Here is a 22722-nt window from a genome sequence, read left to right on the forward strand (position 1 = left end):
AGGTTAGGTGGACTGGCCACGCTAAGTTGCCCATAGTGATAGGTGAAGGGGTAAATGTAGGGGGGTGGGTTGCGCTTCGGAGGGTCGGTGTGGACTTGTTGGGCCGAAGGGCCTGTTTCCACACTGTAAGTAATCTAATCTAAATTCTTGTTTTCAGATATCGGATGCTTTAATCAGGCGTGTGCATTTTACTGATGAACAATGGGGTAAAGGGATACTTCAACCTCGCATGAATACTGATTTTGATTTAACACTGGATAATGCATCACTGCTACAAACTATTCTTCAGTTGGACTTTGTACAAATGAAAGGTAGGGATTGGTCCACAGAGATTTGACCCAGAATTTTCAAAGGATGAGGAATGGGCGGGTTTTAAAAAATTATGATACCAGAGATTGTGTGGCGGAATGCAGGGAATGTTTGGTGCCTGAAGCTCCTTAAGGAGCTTGTTAATTGCTAGGCCCATTGAATGACATTTTCAATTTTTGTTTCCTCTGGAGAACGTAAACAGTCTCATCTATGTTTTGGCATGACTTCTCAGCCTTTGAAAGCTGCTGTAATTAATTTTCAAGCCCTTCTAAACTTGGGATCTCTTGCTTCAGGGTAATAAGTAGACGGTAAAGCAGTTTTTGCAGATTACTATTTACAGTTTGCTAAGAGTTCACAATTGTCTTTTTAGTTTTATGACAATCTGTACAAGAATACAAGAAATAACAGCAAGAGTAGGCCACATGGCCTCGCAACTTTTCTCCCCCATTTACTATCATTGTGGTGACCTTGGGTTTTAGTTCCAACTTCTAGTCCACTCCTGACATGCTTTAAGTTCCTGAGATATCAAAAAATCTATCACAACCTTAAATATATTCAATGATCTTTACTTTTGCAATCGCATTAAAACTTGATGAAAAATGTTCTAAATGTTACAAAGTCATAAAAGTTCCAATATATTTGAATAATCAATAGTTGTAATGAAATAAAATGTTTCCTTTGGTTTAATTTATAAAATTATTATGTTATACTTAATGCTGAAAGTTAACGCAGCAGCTAGTTTGACACTTTTCCTCCTCTTTAGTGAAGAAGTATAACTAGAATTGTAGCTGCAGACAAAAATAAAAGCAATCTCTCGGCATTAGCATGTGGAAATGTAATTGCTATTTTGAAGTAATACACTGTAGTACAGAATATGAGTATGAATAAAAAATACACTTGTCAAAATTAAGCTTCCTACATTACATCTACAGTAACCCAGTGTAATTTTCATCAATTTTGTAAGGATCAGTCATCAGGAAGACAGTGTTCCCTGATTCTTCCTGGTAGCTTCACTCAGCCAATCCTGTAAATTTTATATTTGAAGCTGGCACTGGGCAGCCTTGCAAAATCATGGAATTGCCTCCTGGTCAACATAAAGTGGCTTTGGTCCTTTTGATAGTCACAAGCTCTTCCTGAAATACTCTTGGGTATTTCACAAGGACTTCAATGAGGCAGCCATTTTCTCGTCAAAAAATGTTGAGAAAATCAGATGAATCTTTCTCAATCAATTCTGCCCCAACGGGCTTAGGCTTGAGCCTTTGCTACTACCAGTGGTAACTGCACCATGGGGGACTGGAACCAAAGTCTCACCTTTAATCTGCAATGGGTCCCCAGTGTATGCTCACAGTCTAGCTGACGTCTTGAGCACACTTAAGGGTTGGAATCCCGAACGAATCTTGTTTAAGACTAATTTTGCAACCACATACATTTGCGTTAGCATCGACCTCCTTAAGAACAAAGTGACCATTTTAATAAACATTCATTTTAATCGGCTCCGATTTGGATGCCACTAAGCAACTTAATTGTTCTAACCCACATGATGCAGGACGTTCCATGGTTTGCATTCTCCTGAGTACTGGCTTACAAATTTTCTTTCTCAAGTCAGGCCTTGTAGGACTCCTTTGGTGTCTCTAGTCCACATACCGGCAGCAATTACGATGGCTTGCCGGCCCAAATTCTGAAGAATGTTTTAGCCACTTGGCTAAGGCTCAGCTTTGTTGTGGGGTTTTGCTTTGAGCTGGCCAAAGGTCCCTCTACCAGGATATGCCCTATAAACAGGCCAGGAGTAAAACATACCTGGCCCCTCAGAACAACCAGAAGACTTGTCAGAGACCTTGGGTTCTCCCTCTCTGTTTAGCGACAAGCAAACCTCAGAGTCTGAGATGGACGCGGCCTCGATACCATTACTGCCGGACGAAGAGGAAGAAACTCTCCTGAGACGCTCCGAATGCAAGAGCCGGGCTACGGTCTGTTACATGCCGCCCGTGCCAGAGTTTGAATCAGTGGAACCAGACTTGGGGCAAAAAGCTACAAGCCAAAGACCAGGCCTACATCCCTGGACTTTGGGGACTGGGGGGTGAGCAAGAGATACAGTGATTGAAACCAGATTGACCTCATTGACTACAAGGTTGTTTGATTGGAGTTATTGATTAGGAAAGCGCTGGCTGATCAATATAACCAGGAGATTAGATCTCCTCAGTTCAGGGGACACTCTCCAAGCTGGTTAGGAGAGCCAGTATATTGTCACAAGTGAATAAAGGGTGACTTGGTGACAGGATACTGGCCTTGGTGCACTTATTTCAATTATGTTTAGATTTTAAGTTGAGAAGCACATTGTGGCTTTCTAGAAGCACCAGTTATACTCATTTATACTTAGTTCCCTCTCCAGTGCCATCAGCCCCAATCCTGCAGCTGGAGGAATGTTGTACTCGCAACAACAGTGTTACGTTGTCGTGGAAGCAGCCACCACTCTCGTTGGTTCAAGCAGAGGGTTACATACTGGAACTAGATGATGGAAATGGAGGTCAATTTAGAGTAAGTATAATCAAAGGTACTAATGGATGAAAGTAATTAAGAACCAAAAAGCTTGTGATATCCTTTTTCTTTAGAAGAAGCCAAAGTGCTTTCCTGACCACCTGCCTGCAGAGGAGTTGTGTTTAAGTGTGAGGTAGTACTTCCAGTGAATAACTATTTTCACTTTGCCCTCGTCATTATAAAGTTACACGTTGAGGCCTTTTGCTAATGATACTGTTGAATTAAAACTGAGCAAAGAATTTGAACTGTAACTATTTACAGCTTTTATTAAGGCCACCTGTGTGGAACTGCAGGAGATGGGGAGATACTAAATGAGTATTTTGCATCAGTGTTTCCTGTGGAGAAGGATATGGAAGATAGAGAACATAGGAGAATAAATAGCAACCTCTTGAAAAATGTCGATATTACAGTGGAGGTCATGCTGGATGTCTTAAAATGTAAAGAAGTGGATAAATCCCTGGGACCTGATCTGGTGTACTTTAGAACTCTATGGTGGGCAAGTTGTTGATGGGAAATCCTGAGGGACAGAATTAACATGCATTTTGAAAGGCAAGGACTGATTAGGAATAGTCAACATGGTGTTGTGTGTGGGGAATTGTGTCTTACAAACTTGATTTGAGTTTTTTGAAGAAGTAACAAAGAAGGTTGATGAAGGCAGAGCAGTGGATGTGATCTATATGGACTTCAGTAAGGTGTTTGTCAAGGTAGACTGGTTAGCAAAGTTAGATCACCATGGAATACAGGAACAACTAGCTATTTGGATACAGAACTGGCTTGAATATAGAAGACAAAGGGTGGTGGTGGAGGGTTACTTTTCAGACTGGAGGCCTGTAACTAGCGCTGTGACACAAGGTTCGATGCAGGATCCACTGCTTTTTGTAATTTATATAAATGATTTAGATGTGAGCATAAGAGGTATAGTTAGTAAGTTTGTAGACAACACCAAAATTGGAGGTGTAGTAGACAGCAAAGAAGGTTATCTCAGAGAACAGTGGGATCTTGATCAGATGGGCCAATGGGCTGAGAAGTGGCAGATTTGGAAAGGCATATAGGGCAGGACTTATACATTTAGTGGTAAGGCTTGGGGGGGGCGGGGGTTGTTGCTGAACAAAGAGACCTTGGACTGCAGGGGCATAGTTCCTTGAAAGTGGAGTTGCAGCTGGTTAGAATAGTGAGAGCAACGTTTAGCATGCTTGCCTTCATTGGTCAGTCCACTGAGTACAACAGTTGGGATGTCATATTGCAGCTGTACAGGTCATTGGTGATGCCACTTTTAAAATACTGCATACAATTCTGGTGGCTCTTCTGTAGGAAAGATGTTGTGAAACTTGAAAGGGTTCAGAAAAGATTTACAAGGATATTGCCAGGGTTGGAGGGTTTGAGCTAGAGGGAGAGGCTAAATTGACTGGGATCATTTTTCCTGGAGTGTCAGAGACCGAGGGGTGACCTTTAAGATGTTTATACAATAATGAGGGGCATGGATAGGATAGATAGACAAGGTCTGTTCCTCGGGTGGGGGAGTCCAAAACTAGCAGGCATGAGTTGAAAGTGAATGGGGGAAAGATTCAAAAGGGATCTAAGAAGCACCTTTTTCATGCTGAGGGTAGTGAGTGAATGGAATGAGCTGCCAGAGGAAGTGGTGAAGGCTAGTATAATCATAACGTTTAAGAGGCATCTGGATGAGTATACAAATAGGAAAGATTTGGGCCAAATGCTGACAAATGTGGCTAGATTTATTTCGGATATCTGGTTGGCATGGACGAGTTGGACTAAATGGTCTGTTTCTTTGCTGTATATCTTCATGACTCCAGAAAATAACCAGTGATTTTTGAAGATTAGCAGCAATGCCAAACTAGTGCTGCATTCAAAAATTAATCAAGATGAATTATCTCTTCAAAATTCATATTAAATCTGCTCCTTCTTCCTCCGCCTTCTCCTAAAGCATGCAAAGTATAAATTAAATTTAACAAGGTAAATGTGTTTAAGCTTTTCTTTTTAGTAAGCATGAAATTATCTCCAAAATTAACATGCCAAACTCTTTCCATTAACACAACACATATATGTTCTGTGCAATGTAAATACTACCATGGCGGCATAGTGGTTAGCACCGCAGCCTCACAGCGCCAGGGACCTGGGTTTGATCCCAGCCTTGGGTGACTGTCTGTGTGGAATTTACACAAACTCCCCATGTCTGTGTGGGTTTCCTCCAGGTGCGCCAGTTTTCTCTCACATTCCAAACATGTGCTAAACTACCCACAGTGTTCAGGGTTCTGTAGGTTAGGTGCATTAGTCAGGAGTGAATGTACAGTAATAGAGGAATGGATCTGGGTGGGATACTGTTCGGAGGCTCGGTGTGGACTTGCTGGGCCAAAGGGTCTGTTTCCACAGTATAGGGATTCTATGATTCTCTTCTGTGAAAAGGCACCTGTTGAATAAAAATGCAAAACTCAAAGGGATATGTCCTTCAATAATTCTTGTGATGCAAACAGCAATCATTACTAAATTAAAATATGGCTGAGAAAGGACTTGGTTTAGCATTTTATTTAAATAAACCATGTTAAAAGGCAATCTCTCAGGCTTTAAATGAATACTAATTGGTCAGTAGGATAATACAGTTGAAAGGTTGTGTAAAGATTTGTAGCTTCAGTGTAGCAGTATAGTACAGTAGACAACCTTGCTTTGGGCTATCTTTCATTCTCATCTTACCATGCTCAATCCTTGTTTGAGTTTGTGTGAATTGTTATAATGCAGAACACATGCAATAAAAGTTACAGAGGAAATATGGAATCAGAGGGACAAACTGAAAATTTTCCATAAAAGCTTTAGTCTTTAGTTTGTATGCAGACTTTACTAGATGATGGCTTAGTTGCTTTTCTCTAAAAGGCCAACAAATCAATGCAGTTCTTAATTAGGTATTGTATAGCAATAGAGGCAAGGTGGTTTTTGAAAAAAGAACTAATTACCTGAAATACTCAAAATCTGGCAAACTTTGTGGAGAGAAACAGTCTTTTTTTTAAACAACCTTGTCTTAACAGCAGATTTTTGTTTTTTACATTCCACATGTAACCACGTTTCAGTCTCAGAACTGAAATCTGTAATTGCTTTCTACAACCAGTTGCAAATAATTTCTCTATTCATTTGTATTTTTTATGTATCATTTTCTTATAACATTTAGATAGTTGATTACTGTTGAATTGTTGATTTTGTTTATTTGCTCAGCAAAAGTCCAGACATTTCAATTTCTGAATGGTTGAATTTCTTTTTTGTTGGAAATGATTATGGGTAGATTCTCTATGTATGTCATACTAAAGTTATACTAAGCAAGGCATTTTCTGAATTAAAATACAACATATTGTAATTTTATATTCATATCATAACTACAACTAATGTGAAATTAGATGTAACTAAAGAGCCATTAATTACCAATTAAAACTGGTCAGATAACATTTACCATAAAAATTACATTGAAACATAGAAACTAGAAATGGCAAAGGGCCATTCAAAACCCTCCTTCAAACCATTCAATGCTTTGGCTTCAACCGCTTTCTGTAGCAGATGATTCCACAGGCTCACCATTTTATGTGGGAATGAATTTCTCTATCTCAGTCCTAAATGGCCTACCCATATCCTTGAACTATGACCCCTGGGTGTTGGACTCCCTGGTCATCAGGGACATCCTTCCTGTATTTACCTGTCTAGTCCTGTTTGAATTTTATAGGCTTATATGACATTCCCCAATCACTCTTCTAAAGTCTAGAGAATCCAGTATACCTCCATAATTCAGTTTTATCATCCCAGGAATCAGTTTGATAAACCTTTGTTGCACTCTCTCCATAGCTAGAACATCTTTCCTCAGATAATGGGACCAAACTACACACAATACTTCAGGCATGGTCTCATCAAGGCCCTGTATAATTGCAGCAATACATCCCTCATTCCTCTCAAATTCTCTCACTATGAAAGCCATTTGCCTTCTTCACCACTTGCTTTCAGAGACTGGTGTACAAGGACACCCAGATTTCAGTGCATTGTCATCTTTCCCAATCTACAGCCATACACATAATAATCTATCTTCCTGTTTTTGCTACCAAAATTGATAAACCTCATTTATCCACATACTTCATCTGCCATGCATTTGCTCACTAACTCAATTTGTCAAAATCATACTGAATCCTGCACACAGCTCACCCCTCCATCTCGTTTGCAAACTTGGAGATATTATATTAACTGCCCTTCTCTAAATGATTATGTTATGAATAGCTAGGATTCGACCACTGCCCACTGCAGTACCTCACTGGCCACTGCCTGCCATTGGGAAAAAGACCCGATTATTCCTACTCTTTCCTGTCTGTCAATCAGTTCTCTACTTTTGTCAGTACATTATCCCAAACCCATGTGTTTTAGTTTTACGTATTAATTTCTTATGTGGGACCTTATCAAAAGTCTACTGAATGTTCGTATTGAGATCAGGTAAGTACCGTTTGTTGCTTTTCTGGAAAGTTATCTCACTTTAATTATGCACTCAAATATCTTTAGGATATGAACTGCTTTATATTGTAGTACTGCACATTCGTATTTCTACTCTTTTGTTTGTATTAGGAAGGTTTTTAAATCACGATGGCAAAGGCAATTGAAAGTTGTATTTGAACTTATGATTGTTTTTCTTTTTTAATGGATCTATTGAAATGTAGCATTTGAATTTAAATATGTCTATTGTAGAACTGTTACTTATTTGTACACAGAATAAAGCTGCTGAAAGCATGAGAAAGAATATAGCAGATATAGGTACAAAATTCAAAATCATGGTTAATGATATGCATTGGGTTACTGAAATTTCTCAAAAACATATTTCTAACTTTATCCACTCATTGTACATAATGGGCAGAGAACAAGACCCACACAATAGGTAATTAAGTTTTCTTTGTACACAGGCCAAAATTAATTTGTTTCTGATTTTCATGAACAGGAGGTGTATGTAGGAAAAGAAACCATGTGCACTGTTGATGGGCTACATTTCAACAGCACTTACAGTTCCCGAGTGAAAGCTTTCAACAAGTCAGGAGTGGGTCCTTACAGCAAAACACTTGTCCTGCAGACTTCAGAGGGTGAGACTTCATCACAGATACTTTAAGAATACCTTAAACATTATGTGATAATTATGTTTTTATTCGTAGACACATGCACTCTAAAATAAATAAGAAGCTGTGTTTTATAAAGTCAAATATTAATGTATAAAATTATTAAAATGTACATCTTTGCAAAATATAGGTTGTGATAAATTATCATATACAGTTTCCCAGGTATTCATGGATTGTATAGAAAGCTTTGTAAAGTTTTAGAAAGTTAATGCCTTGTACTTAAGGAATGTTATCCTGTAGGTTTGATTGTATTTGCAAATGTTAAATATTTTTAAAGTTAAACTGTGTAATGAAACCAATTGCATTATGTATTTTATGCTACGGACACTTAACATTACAACATCTTTTCTTAAACTTTCTGTAAAACTAAATGTATTAGTCTCATGCATTTGATTTGCTAAGCGCTGGAAGACTTTTTTCTAAAGAAATCCCTGTTGTATTTTGCAGATACCACCTGTCCATACAATCAGTGTAAGTTAGTCACTATTCTAAATGTCTTGCTTCAGTGGCCTGGTCACTGCTTATTTGTTTGTTTGTCTGCTGTTGAATTGTAATTGCAGGTATGAAATGTGAAAAGGACGTAGGAATATTGTTAATCAAACGTGTAGTGGAGTAGAAAAATAAAATATTGTATAATTCAAAGATTGTACTGATTTGGAGCTTGCAAGTGCATAGCGATCCTGAATTGTGTGTTTCATTCCTTTGTTAATAACTTGTTAGATTATACAAAGCATTTTGTTTGCAGATTTTCTATGACCGAACTCTGCAGGTAGCTAGAAATGTTGTAAGCCATCTTGTGACACATTAAGAATAAATGTATCAAATGTTATGTAGTTAGCATATAAGCCAAGTTTTAAAGCTTTTATGGAGCAGTGGTAATGTCCCTACCTCTGAGCCAACACTTCCAGGTTAAAGTCCCACCTGCTCCACAGGTGTGGCTGAATGGGATGATTAAAAATATCTTTAGCCGAGTTTTCAAATGCAGGAATGACTGCTCATTTTTGTGATCAGAACTAAGATGAGAATGGAGTTAATACAATCTTAATTAACAATGCATTGAGAAAGTCGTTTCTGTGGGAATACTCCTGATGGCTCAGTGGTGTTACTGTGCTGAAGGGTTTCAAGCTTGACTGTCATCCGTGCTGACTCAGTTAGTTGCAGCCAGGCCAGCAGTAGGGATGGTGCAGTTACTCTTAATATATTCCAATTAAGAAATAGTAAGAGGAAATTGAGTCAGGATTTCTATTCTTAATTGCAGTTTTATGATCCTTACTGGAAACTAGTCATGTGGCTATCAAGTAAGGAAAAATTTGATTTTATAGATTGCCCTTGCAATTAAATAGCTGCTAATGCTTTTTTAAGTGTGTTCATGAATATCCGTAAGCATACACATCTTGCATTTATGAATTGTCTTAACACATTGTTCAAAGTTTTGCCCATGTTTAATGCGATAAAGTACTTTTGAAATACAATGATTGTTGTTATTTGGACCAAGGATGTCCAGCAGAGAAAAAAATATTAAATGTAAGCATTTCTTGCAGATGAGATTTTTAAACATAATGAAGAAATATATGTTCCTAAACATAATACTGTTTCCTATTTGTATAAAGCACATGCTGCAAAAACGCCAGTTGAAATTTAGAGAAATTAAAGATGTTTAAATTATCTGTTCAGAACAAAATGAACAGAAGCTTCACAATATAAAATTAACATGGTTACTGTTACCTATGGAACCAACTTGCAATCACAACTTTGGTCCTGCCAGTAATGGGGCCATCCAGCCTTTTGTGAGCACCAAACTGAACTTTCTTTATTGGTCTTACAACAGCAAGATTTGAGTAACAAATACTCATAAGTCCAGTCCCAGATTTGCTAATTCCATGCTAAACAACATAGCTAAATAATATTAACAACTGAAGAAATCCATTCAAAATGCAAGTTAACAACACCATTATCCTGGAGTAGTGTCTGCCAAAGTAATTTTTTCTCGAATGTTGTCTAAGTTATGACTTTCATCTGTTCTCTATCTGTTTTCCATTTGTTTTCTTGGGAGCAAACAAATGTTTGAGGTTAACCAACCAAATGTTTATTTAAACATCAGGCTGGCTCTTTTCATCACCTTTAAATTAAAGAAGCATGCTAACTCTTAGACAAACAATACTGTCTTGAAATGCTTTCAAAACTATTCTTAAATGTTTGTATACCTTTGCCAAGACAGGGAAGGGAAGAAGGAGAAAATTCCAATAAAAAGAAAGTCAAAGGATCCCCACTCAGAAACAAAGCTGTGCTGCAGAATCACAATGGAGGTGCAAACCCTGACCAACTAATTGATGGGAAGAAGGTGGATTTGCGGAGGTTAGCCCTGTTCTGCAGATCAAGGCATCTTCCCTAGAGGACTGCAGCCCACCACGTATGACAACAGATTTATAACCAAGCTCAACACATATACCACCATCAGCAGTGGGTGATGAAAAAAATTAAATGCAAATGTGCTGGAATTAAGTACTTTATGGCCAAAAGCTATACCACAGCGAAAGCAACAAGCAGATCAAAATGTCATATTTTACGCTGTTTGATTGCAGCCGAAACAAGGAACAGGTTTTCAAAAGCAGCTGGATAAAATGAAACTGAGACGATTGGCTTTAAAGCAAAATCAGAAAAGCCTGGTTTTCATTTGCATTTTTGTTAACCCCTTTGAGGTCTGAAGGTTCTGGGCTTCAAGTCCTATTCTAGAGCCTTTAGCAAAAAAATGGATGTTTAATCAGGCACAAAACTGTGGAGGGGTAACTCCCCTGATTAAATCCAGAATTAGCAGTATCAAGGCTGGTTTCCTGCCTAAAAGCCAATTGAGGTCCATAAATGGTCACATAAGGGCTTCATTCTACCATTCCCAATATGCATATAGCTGCTATCATGCGAGAAACCAGCAGGTGTACCTGTGGTCTTGTTGTGAGGTGACCCTCTCCTACAAGGGTAGCCATGCTTAATAGAAAAACCTTGGAGGCAGGTGCTGCAAACTGGTGAAGAGATTCATCTGTTCGTAATATTAACATTTTTTCCCCCAACCACAAATAGGACTTCACTGACCAACTGCAATGTGCCTGTCAGACACCTTATAGCTCAGGCTCCCCGCAGTACCAGAACTGGACCATTCCCAATGGTACTGCCAGTATCAGAGAAGTATCAACCTCTCAGAAGTGTGATAACCATTTAGATTACGAGGACAACAAAGCTAACCAAATAAATTGCTGATATGTGCTTAAGTGTTGGATAAAAGCAAATTACTGCGAATGCTGGAATCTGAAACCAAAAGAGAAAATGCTGGAAAATCTCAGCAGGTCTGGCAGCATCTGTAAGGAGAGAAAAGAGCTGACGTTTCGAGTCTAACTGACCCTTTGTCAAAGTAGCTTTGATTTTCCAGCATTTTCTCTTTTGGTTTGTGCCAAAGTGTTGATTGGATGGGGGCTTGAAATGAATGTGGCAGCATTTGGTGGTTCTGCTTTTCCCACATTAAAACTGACTGAATTTCAAAAGTACTTCATTGACTGTCAATATTTAGGAACTTCTTGATGTTATGAAAGACAATATATAAAATGCAAGAATTGGCAATGCACTCAGATCTTTGGTTGTGAGTCTTCCTCAGTCCTTCAGTGACATGGGCACTTGAATTCCAGTGATTCCCCATGCCTGAGGCAAAATAGTAAGAGTCTGATCGTGGATTAACTAGCTGCTGGCTGTAGCGTAGCAAATGACTACTGGTAGATGACTAACTGGTTTCTAGAATGATTGGGTAATTCCTGGTGCTGGCTACAAGCTGTCTGATTTATGGCTTTCGTTGACTGGTGGTGTATGATGGCTGACTGCGTTTTGGCTTGTGGCAGATTGTTAGCTTCTGGTTACTGGCTGACTGGTTTTGGCGAGCTGTGAGCTGACTGCAGAGTGGCAGTTTAACTGAGTGTCTTAGTCTGTATGGCTTAGCTATTCATTGGATGGGCTCAATCATTGTAGGAGCATGTTTTTTGTGTACATATTTTATGTATGTAAAAATGGATTGTCCAAAAAAAGTAGAAATTTTCAAATTAAAGTTAGCTTTCTGGTCCTGCCTCCAGAATCCATACAGAAATCTAAATTGCTTGTGTATGTAGAGTATTACATTTTGAAAAATTTGATGCACAACTACTGATTTCAAGTTCAAGATGATGATGTATATACGAGAAAGAGATGACTTTGTACATATGATTCCCAGAGCTTTGCCACCACTTGGAGGTTTTCCTCAACTTATGTTTAAGTCCTCTGCAGATTCTTTGATTGATCTGATCAAGGACCCAATTATTATGTACACTGACTACAGGATGTTAGATGACAAACCAGCAAATTTTGGTCTTCTCCTGCCTGGCAATTCCTTACTTCCCATAAGCCTCTCTTCTGTCCCTCTTGAGAAAGTATTTTCACAAATTGTATGTAAAAATAATGCTTGTTGACATTGGTCAGTTAATTGGCAGTGGAGACATTTGTGGACTGTATCTTCGTGTCATCTTGAAAATAGCATACACACTTGAAGTAAGAAATGAAATAAGACAACTTTCATAAATATTCTGTCAAATAATCTTGCGTATGCAAAACTTTCCAAAAGTATATCCACATGGGTGTAACTACTCTAGGGTACTGCCATGTGGATTTTAGTTTTTTTTCCCTCGTGACAAAAAAGGAAAAACTAATTTACAACATCTGGTGTTATGGATGCCCCTCAAAAATATCAAAGAGATAGCCTAGGCCCTAATATTTTGTTTAAAGGCAAGTGTAAGGTGCTGTATATCCAGATGTAATTTGATTAATTGCACTATGTGGCTTTAAGCAAAACATAGTTTATTCTTACCCTCTAATTAAAATACAATCAAAACAAAGAAGTATTTGGAATACCTTAACTCTATTAGAAAACTTAACAGAATAATAGATTATTTAACTACTAAACAGCAACTGTTCTAATATAGTAACATCCCATAAACACCCCTTTTGACAAAGGCAAATTCAGTAAAAGAGATTGTCTCACATGTAATTCTGGCAACAGAGAGCTCCAGCTTTTAGTTATAGCAAAGAGAGACAGATGTAACTGCTTTGGCAATGAGCTTCCAAAAAAAATCTAACATCCTCCAAAAGCTGAACTAAAACCTTGGTTCTGTGGGAACCTGATTTCACCTATTCAAGCTGCTTCTATTGTTCCAGCTTTTTCTAAAACCCCAAGCTTGTTTATTAGCTTGGAACAGACCACTCATAATCTCTGTCTCAACGTTTTTTAAAAAAAAAGAACAGGACAAAATACGCCTCTCAAAGTCATAGTATTGTCACACTGGAAACAAAGTAAGACGGAAAGTTCTGCCATGGACTATGTTGATACTATGAGTGCTAGTCTACATGAGATGGTTTTTAACACTTATGCCAAAAAGAACAAAACTATGTTGTGAAGCAAACAGATCATTATGTAAATGAGAGTGTATTGCTGGAAAAGCACAACAGGTCAGACAGCATCCGAGGAGCAGGAGAATCGACGTTTCAGACATAAGCCCTTCTGTATCTAGGTTACTACAATCCAGGTATTAAAACACAACTATGACAGAACCTAAAAATAGAAGTTATATTAAAATCCTTTAACTAATAAAGGCTACAACTAGCCATTTTAGGCTCCACAATATTTATTGTGCATTGCATTGCAGTAATGACATTTGGATGTTTAAATGGACTGACCAACATGCATTGTCAGAAAGCAAAAGCCAAGATTGTAAACCCAACTTTTTAAAAATTAATTTGCATGATATGGGTCTTGCTGGCAAGGCCAGCATTAATTGCTCATCCCTAATTGCCCAGAGGGTAGTTAAGAGTCAACCACCTTGCTGTGGTCCTGAAGTCGCATGCAGAATCATGAAATAGAATTCCTACAATGTGGAAGCAGGCCATTCAACCCATCGAGTCCATACCAATCCTCCAAGGATACCCACACAGCAACTCCCCAGTCCCTGTAACCCTGTATTTCCTATGGCTAATCCACCTAGCCTGCACATCCTTAGATACTGTGGGCAATTTAGCATGGTCAATCCATCCAATCTGCACGTTTTTGGATTCTGAGAAGGAAACTGGAGCACGCGGAGGAAACCCACGCAGACATGGGAGAATGTGCAACTCCACATTGTCGCCCAAGGGTAGAATTGAACCCGGGTCCCTGGCTATGAGGCAGCTGTGCTAACTATTGAACCACCTTGCCACCAAGGTATTGATACGATCAGGTAAAGATGACAGTTTCTTTCCCCAGAGGACATTAATGGAACCAGATGGGTTTTTCCTGACATTCGATAATGGTTTCATGATCATTACTAAATTCTTAATTTCAGATTTTTAAAATTGAATTCAAATTCCAACATATATCATGGCAGGATTTGAACCCAGGCACCCACAACATTACTTGAGTTCTGGATTAAGAGTCCAACGACCAAACCCTAGATCATCCCCTCCCCATGTGTGTGTACACAAACAAACAAACACACATACAAAATTTGCCATCTCTCCCTTATCTGATCTCTAGATCTTTGCTATTTCAAACTATGCTACCTGCCCAGCTATTCACATTCCAAGAACAAATTGCAATCAAAATACTGTACATCCTTTGTTTTTGATTCTTCTGTGCTTTAAGAGTGCAAATTATGTTATATGACTTCCAAAAATGCTTAGGCATTTACAACTATCTCATAGTATTGTTGCCTGTATGTGTTTGACTTTACTTGAAATGTTGTGACCATTCGTAGTGATGACGTAGCATCACTCAATAAAGGCAATACCTGAAAAACACTGTCAATCTAAAGTATGTCCTGAAAAGGGGATCTTTTATTTTATATCACTTACTTTCTGACATATTATGCTCTTTTTTTAAAGATAGCATTTTGTTTCGGCTTTTCTTGGATACCAAATTTATCTGCCATGTACTAGAATAATTCAAGTTTTGCATTGATTCTCATGCTTACGTTAAATCCAGAAGGTAAGCAGTAATTTCAGGATATAGAAGACAGACTATTCATGATTTTTACATTTAGGTTTTGCTGTTTATTTTTGTCAAAACTATGTCACATTATTAATTGGCATCATATAGTGAAACTGCAGGTTTTAACTACATTCCGCAGTGTTCACTTGTGAAATCATTACATGTTTTCATTGCTTAATAATTTTTGTTTAAATTTTTAAAGAGTAGTATGAAGATGTTTAGAATATTTTTAATATCATTACTCTTAAAATGCATGGACAGTTGTTGCTGTTGCTACTAAGTTGTTATTGAACAGTTATCTATAGTCACTTTTCCAGTTCATATCATTGTTTGATTATTGAGACTGTTCTGAAAAAAGACTTATTTTATTCAAGAATAGTACTTATGCAAAGTAAAAGCTGTGGTCATGGTGTATATTGCATATGAAGGTGTTGTTATGATTTATTCTTTACTATTGGCTTCATAAAACAAAAGCTATGTATTAGATGACTTCCTTACAAAGAACTACTAAGTATATTTTTACGTAGCTGCACCAAGAGACTAAGCATGAATTAATCTGTTTCTATTTCTAACAGTGAGTAAAATAAAGATTGATAAATTGTTTTGTGTTTCGGCATGTAACCGTCAAGAAATTGTAAATGTATTTGCAACCTGTAAGTAAATCTGAAAATTAATCAATGTAGTTTGTTGGTCAAATAAATCATAAGAAACTAACTTCAAACATTGTAAAAATGAATATCCTTTACTGCAGTGTTACAGTAGAACATTTTATGCCACTATAATGTATACAATCGGTCTTATCAAATCTGTAAAGGTGAGGAAAAATCATATTTAAAATTCCAGAGCTTAGACCATTGTCTGCTAAAGGCGTGGCCCTGAAAGATGGAGCAATGAAAATTGGAGATATGCAAGAAACAAACATTGTAGAAGCAAAGAAATATTCCAATGACAATTCAGGCTTACCTAACTGTTTGCCATTAATCATATGGGAGTATCCTATGTCATGTTGGAATGTTTTGTGACAGTATTGCATGTCTTTCTGAACTCTGGTACATACTGTCTACCACCTAGCTGTTCTCTCTGATCAGGGTAGAAATTGGGAACTAGAAATATTAAAATTGTATGATTTTCTCAGGTTAGTTTGAGGTTCTTCATACAATATTTGAAGTGTTTTACTCCGATTTGTTTGATGTAAAATTGGTTGGTATTAACATTGGGTGCAAAAAATAATATTTAATGATTCAACAGAAGAAGGAAGAAGAAGCCTTTCAAAATAGCTGAATTTGAAATTGGACTGCACTAAATCATGATTTCATAATCTGTATTGTATTTGTGTTTAATCTCTAATTTTAGCATTGGCTTGTGACAGAGCAGCAGTTTAAGCACTACGACCTCTGGAGGCTTCTTGTCTTTTAGCTCTACAATGTGCAAATTGTTGATCCTCAGTTGTCACAAAACTCATAGCTAAAATCTAGTTGCATAACTTGCCAATAACTGCCTCCTTTACACTGTATACAAAGAAACTAACCATGGATTCAATTCCTGAAGAACAATATTTACTTTGTCTTTCTGAGCCATGTAATGATAGGAGGTTTGTAATCTGCCAAATTTCATCATTTCATAATAATAGAAGCAGGAGTAGGCTATTTGACCTGTTGAGCCTGCTCCGCAATTCATTAAGATTATGGCTGATCTATCCATCGCCTCAGCTCCTCCTGCCTCATTATCCTCATAACTTGAAATTCCCCTAATATGCAAAACCCCATCTAACTGTGTCTTAAATATATTTAATGAAGCTGCCTCTACTGCTTCCTTGGGCAGAGAATTCCGTAGATTCACTATTCTCTGGGAAAAGCAGTTTCCTCCTCGTCTCTGTCCTAAATCTACTCTCCTTAAGCTCAAGGCCATGTCCCCTAGTCCTAGTCTCACTCACTAGCAGAAAAAACTTGCTTGCCTCTATCTTACCTATCTCTTTCATAATTTTATATGTTTCATCTCCAAAATCAACCTGGTGAACCTCCTCTGTATCACCTCCAAAGCCAGTATATCCTTCCTCAAGTTAGGAGACCAGAACAGCGCACAATACTTCAGGTGCGGCCTCACCAACACCTTGTACAATTGCAGCAGAATCTCCCTGCTCTTATATTCAATCTCTCCACCAATTAAAGCCAATGTTCTGTTTGCCTTCCTGATTACCTGTTGCACCTGCAAATCAACTTTTAGTGATTCACGAATGAGCACTCCTGAGTCCCTCTGCACAACAGAATGCTGCAATCTTTCATCATTTAAATAATACTCTGACCTACTATTTTTCCTTCCAAAGTAGATAACCTCACATTTGCCAACATTGTACTCCCATCTTCCAAATCCTGGCTCACTCACTCACTTAACCTATATAAATCTCTCTGTAGACCTTCCACCTCCTCTGCACAGGCACCCTGGGTGCATTCCATAAGGACCAGGTGATTTATATACCTTTAGCCCCTCAAGTTTGCTCAACGCTACCCCTTTAGTGATAACAATTGAATTGAGGTCCTCACCTCACATCGTATCCTGAACATCATTCTTTGGCATGTTAGACACATCTTCCATTGTGAAGACTGATGCAAAATAGTTATTCAAGGCCTCAGCCATTTTAGCATTAGCCAATATTCATTACCCTTACTCATCCTGCAAGGAACCTATGTCCACTTTAGCCCACCTTTTCCATTTTATATATTTATTAAAACTTTTCCTGCAGGCAAGATTTCTACAGATGGTGTCACATCAGTAAAGAAGCGTTGTGTTCTGGTATAAATTTAATCTGTGGTGGATTTTGCTGTTAAAGCAGAGCATCTTTCAAACCTGATATTAAATTTATTCTGATAGCCGGTTGCAAAATGTACAGCTTGTTGTCCTTTGCCCTTGTATCTATATGACTTAAAACCCAAGGAACTACTTGTGATGTCAGGCATCAATGCCATGATTATTTTAGTTATGTGAAAATTTATTTTAATTCCACTCAGTAGAATTCGAAGTTAAAGTTGGCTAATTTTAGTTGTGTTGTTAACTTTGCTCGCTGAGCTGGAAGGTTTGGTTTCAGGCGATTTGTCACCATACTAGGTAACATCATCAGTGAGCCTCTGGATGAAGCACTGGTGGTATGGCCCACTTTTTATTTGTGTTTAGGTTTCCTTGGGTTGGTGACGTCATTTCTTGTGGTGACATCATTTCCTGTTCTTTTTCTCAGTATCGGTAAATGGGATCCAAGTCATTATGTTTGTTGATGGCATTCCAACCAGAACTCTATGCTTCGAGGAATTCTCGTATGTGTCTCTGTTTGGCTTGTCCTAGGATTTACTGCCCCCTGAGAAAAAGAACAGGAAATGATGACACCACAAGAAATGATGATGCCACAGGAAATGACATCACCAACCCAAGGAAACCTAAACACATAAATAAAAAGTGGGCCATACCACAGTGCTTCATCCGGAGGTTCACTGATGATGTTACCTGAATTATCTGAAACTGAACCTTCCAGATCAGCGAGCAAATCTACATCCAGAACCTCAACCTGAGCTATAAATCTTCTCAAACCTCACTGTGTTGTTAACAATTGAGTTCCAAGCTATCTTGGAACTATCTTGACATTCCTTCATTGTCACTGGGTCAAAATCCTAAATTTCCGTCCGAGCAGTATTGTAGGGTGTCCCTACGCCCCAAAGACTGCAGCAGTTCAGGAAAAGCTCACCACCACTTTCTCAATCCTAAGTAGGAATTGGCAATAAATGCTGGCTTAGCCTACATCCCATGAACAAATTTAAAAAATGTTAAATTGTTAAGCTAAAATGTGAGTCATAAATATCCATATCTTTTGTGGCATAACATTTGTGATCAGTCACTTGCTTAATGAGACATAAAACTTAAGATAACTGTTTTGCAGTCTAAATCATAAACTAACTGGAAGCATCTCAGTATAGAACTGTAAGACAGATGCAGCAGCGCAACACAAATTAGTATTTTATGGTGAATCAGTGGGATTTCAGATTCACACCAGTAATTTACATGGTATTAGAAGAATCACAGTTAATGGATTGGTACTTAGGGAATAAAAAAAGCTAATTCCAAACAGAGCAACATTGGGAGATCAACTAATTTATTTGTTGTGGAAAATGTAAGGGTTGTGGTGAGGAAAAATAAGAAGATATAAATACGTATTCAGTATTCCTTGTTCTCATGTGGCTTGGTTAAAAAATATTTTTATTGATAATGATCTTGTTAAGCACATTGGAATGTTTTACTACATTAAACGGGCAATGAAAATCTAAGTTGTTGCACTTAATACATTCTGTTGTGCATAAAAGTAGATAATTTGCTTATTGTGGGGAAATGCCAATGCTGAGGAAAGAAATATCCTCCATTCTCATCCACACTCCTGGTATTCTGAGTTCCATGTGTGATTGTTTTCACTTTCTGTTCTCTCTCTCCATGTTGAGAAATGTAACATCTCTAGGGATTTTCAAGATACCTCTAATCTTTAAGCTAATTTATGTTCTATTACATGGCCTTATTTAATCCCCTCGCACTACAAATACCGCCTTTGTATCATTTCAATTTGCTGGATTAGTCTAATTAGCCACCTTTTGTACAAAACTGAGACATTTTTAGTTTGTGGACTTCAGATTTCTGTTTTGTGTTCCATATGTTTTTACAAATATTTAATTCAAGTGTGAGATGTATGCTGAAACTTATAATGCTAATTGTGGAAACTGCCTGTCATTCCATGTTATGTCAGTTTTAGAATACAAGCAAGGTCAAAATGATACTGATCTAAAACGCCAAAATTAATCATAACATCTATAATTGTTACAACAAGGAAATGTGATCTGCCCTTTACAAAGCATCATATATTCTCATTCATCATCTTGTCTTTGTCATAAGCAAAAATCGTTTGGACGAGCCAAAAAATCTCTTGAAGGAAGTAGTTTGTTGGAGAAAATTGTGTTTTTCCATCATAATTCTAAGCCAATTATAGGAAGTAGCTGATAATTAAAGAAAATATATAAAATATTTGACAACCTCTGATCATAAAGTGTACATATTATGTTTATTTTGTGATATTCAGTTTAAACATTGCATATATCTTGATGTAGTCTTTAGTAAAGGATTATCTCCATGAAATGTCATAATTCAGTGCATTGTGAAGTATTAGTCATATCTTCCTATTAAGTATAATATGAGAACTTAACTTTATAAGCTCTTAATTTTCTTTTTCTGTTTACTTATCTTAGCTAAGGCTGTTTTTTAATGAAGACAGTATGTTCCTTTGCGATCATCTTCCCTGATCTAACCATGCCTAATTCTCATTGGCACGAACATACCTGTCATATAGTTACCTGCTGAGATGACTGTCAAGTCATCATTGGCATTGCTGTGGAGTTGAAAATTCAACCATACGGGGAAAAGTCCATGCAGGTCCAGTCAGTAAACATTTTGCCCTATTTCATCACATTTTGTGAAGAGGAAACTTGTAGAAACTTATAGAAAGAGGAAAAGGTCACGGATCACTGTTTGGGGTATTCTAGAGGAAATTGGGTAGAGATAAGAATATGTATTTTTGCTAGCAAACCTGTGGCTGTAAAAATGGAGTCAAATGACAGCAGCTGTATAACAGAGAACACATGTTGGAATAGAATGGTGACTTTGTCAAAGGCTGCAGAGGTGACAAGAATGGAAATATCACCACAATCCCAGCTACAAAAGATGCCATTTAAATAAAATCAAAATGCTGCAGATACTAGAAATCTGAAACAAGCTCAGAAAATACTTGAGAAACTCAGTGGAAAAAACTTAATAGTCCATTGTGACTTTTCTTCAGAGTTCCTCTTGTGTTTGTTACAGAGGACCTCCTTTGTGGTTCTGGATAAAGCTGTTTCAGAATCATACCAGGGATGGGATACAATATAGAGCTGAAAATGTGTTGCTGGAAAAGCGCAGCAGGTCAGGCAACATCGAAGGAACAGGAGAGTCAACGTTTCAGGCATGAGCCCTTCTTCATAACTCTCCTGCTCCTTGGATGCTGCCTGACCTGCTGCGCTTTTCCAGCAACACATTTTCAGTTTTGATCTCCAGCATCTGCAGTCTTCACTTTCTCCCTGGGATACAATATAGGCTGGTTAACCTGACATCGGTGGTGGGGAAATGCTGGAGTCAGTCATTAAGGATATAATAACTAAGCATTTGGAAAGCACTGACAAAATTTGTCCTAGTCAGCATGGATTCACTAAAGGGATATTACGCTTGACAAATCTTCTGGACTTTTTTGAGGATGTGACCGGTAGAGTAGACAATGGTGAATCAATAGATGTTGTGCATCTGGACTTTCAAAAGACTTTTGACAAGGTTCCACACAAGATATTTGTAAGGAAAATTAAAGTTATGATATCTGAGGTAATGTATTGACATTGATGGAGATCTGCTTGCCTGATGTGGAAGTGCTCACATTGGACTGGGGTGGATAAAGTTAAACATCTCATGACATCAAGTTATAATACACCAGGTTTATTTGGAAGTACAAGCTTTTGGAGCGCTGGACTTATAACCTGGTGTTGTGTGATTTTTAACTTAATCCTCTGAAGTCTAGGCCTCAGCCAGAGGATTTTTGGAACCAGAAGCTCTGATTGGCCTGTAGCTTCTGGCAATCTGGGATGCCAATATTGAGGCCTGTAATTCACTGACAGACTTGTCCAAACTTGCCAATAAGTTCTTGCTGAGCTGAGTGGGGACAGTTGTATTAATTTTTTTGGTGTTTGTGGGTGGTGCTTGCACCCATACTTTTTATAACCCCATTTCTACACTTTCCAGCCAGGGAATTCTTCCTGTGGGCGTTTACCAGATCAGTGGACTAGATTGTAGGAAACTGGAATTCAGGATTGTGACAATAGATTCAGTTGGAACAGAGGGAGTTATGATAAGAGAAGGATTATTAAATGGGGATTAGGAAAAGTGAAAGGCTGGGGTAGGGTGTGGGGATTGAAAGATTAGAGGTCAGGCAGAAAAGAGGCTGTTGGGAAAGTCAGGATGAAGGATGTTTGGAAATGTGGCAGGATACAGAAGGATAGACCCTAGATTGGATGGATAGGAGCTTTGTGTGGAGGAAGTTGGGGGTGCAAAAAAGAATAAGAACATAACAGTAGATTTTTGACAGTTTGGTCAAGAACTTTCTATGGGGCTAGTAGCTGGTAGATTGCAAGGACAGAAAGCTAATAGATAAGTTGTTGAGTTGATGGTTTTGAAACCAGGTTGGAATGCCACCTTCTTTGGGATGTGGACGTCAGTAACAAGACCAACCTTTGTTGCTTTAATTGCCCTTATCAGCTTTTCTTTTCTTTCTCCTGAGCATACTGTTATTCATCCCTATGACTTCCTGTCATTCTGTCTGACTGGGCCCTAACTGTCCCACCTGCATCTCCACTGCAAACCAGTGAGTACAAGGACAGTGCTGTAATGAAGAGTGCCAGGATTTTTGCACTTCAAGAATGAAAGACTGGCAATATTATTCGAAATCAGCCATGTGTGTGAAGTAATGAAAATATTTATGTATTTGTTAGGAAAATTAGAACAAAGACGACCATAATACTGGTTTGATATGCTCTTCCGATACCACTTTCGTCCTAGTAATAAATTTACCTCCATAAAGGAAAGGTTCACCTGGGGCAATCTTGGTCTTTTTGT

The 22722-nt window shown here is 38.0% G+C and overlaps 1 protein-coding gene across 1 annotated transcript in view; it reads left to right on the top strand.

Moving 5' to 3' along the window:
* trim9 (tripartite motif containing 9) overlaps positions 1–22722 on the top strand; it is an 84632-nt gene that overhangs the window by 54171 nt on the left and 7739 nt on the right. The window contains exons 5-7 of the mRNA XM_060828967.1: positions 158–311; positions 2687–2844; positions 7811–7949. Coding sequence (XP_060684950.1) covers positions 158–311; positions 2687–2844; positions 7811–7949 — 451 coding nt within the window. The remainder of the gene's footprint in view (positions 1–157; positions 312–2686; positions 2845–7810; positions 7950–22722) is intronic.

The sequence above is a fragment of the Hemiscyllium ocellatum genome, chromosome 8 (genome assembly GCF_020745735.1).
Source record: "Hemiscyllium ocellatum isolate sHemOce1 chromosome 8, sHemOce1.pat.X.cur, whole genome shotgun sequence".
NCBI classification, from domain to species: Eukaryota; Metazoa; Chordata; class Chondrichthyes; order Orectolobiformes; family Hemiscylliidae; genus Hemiscyllium; species Hemiscyllium ocellatum.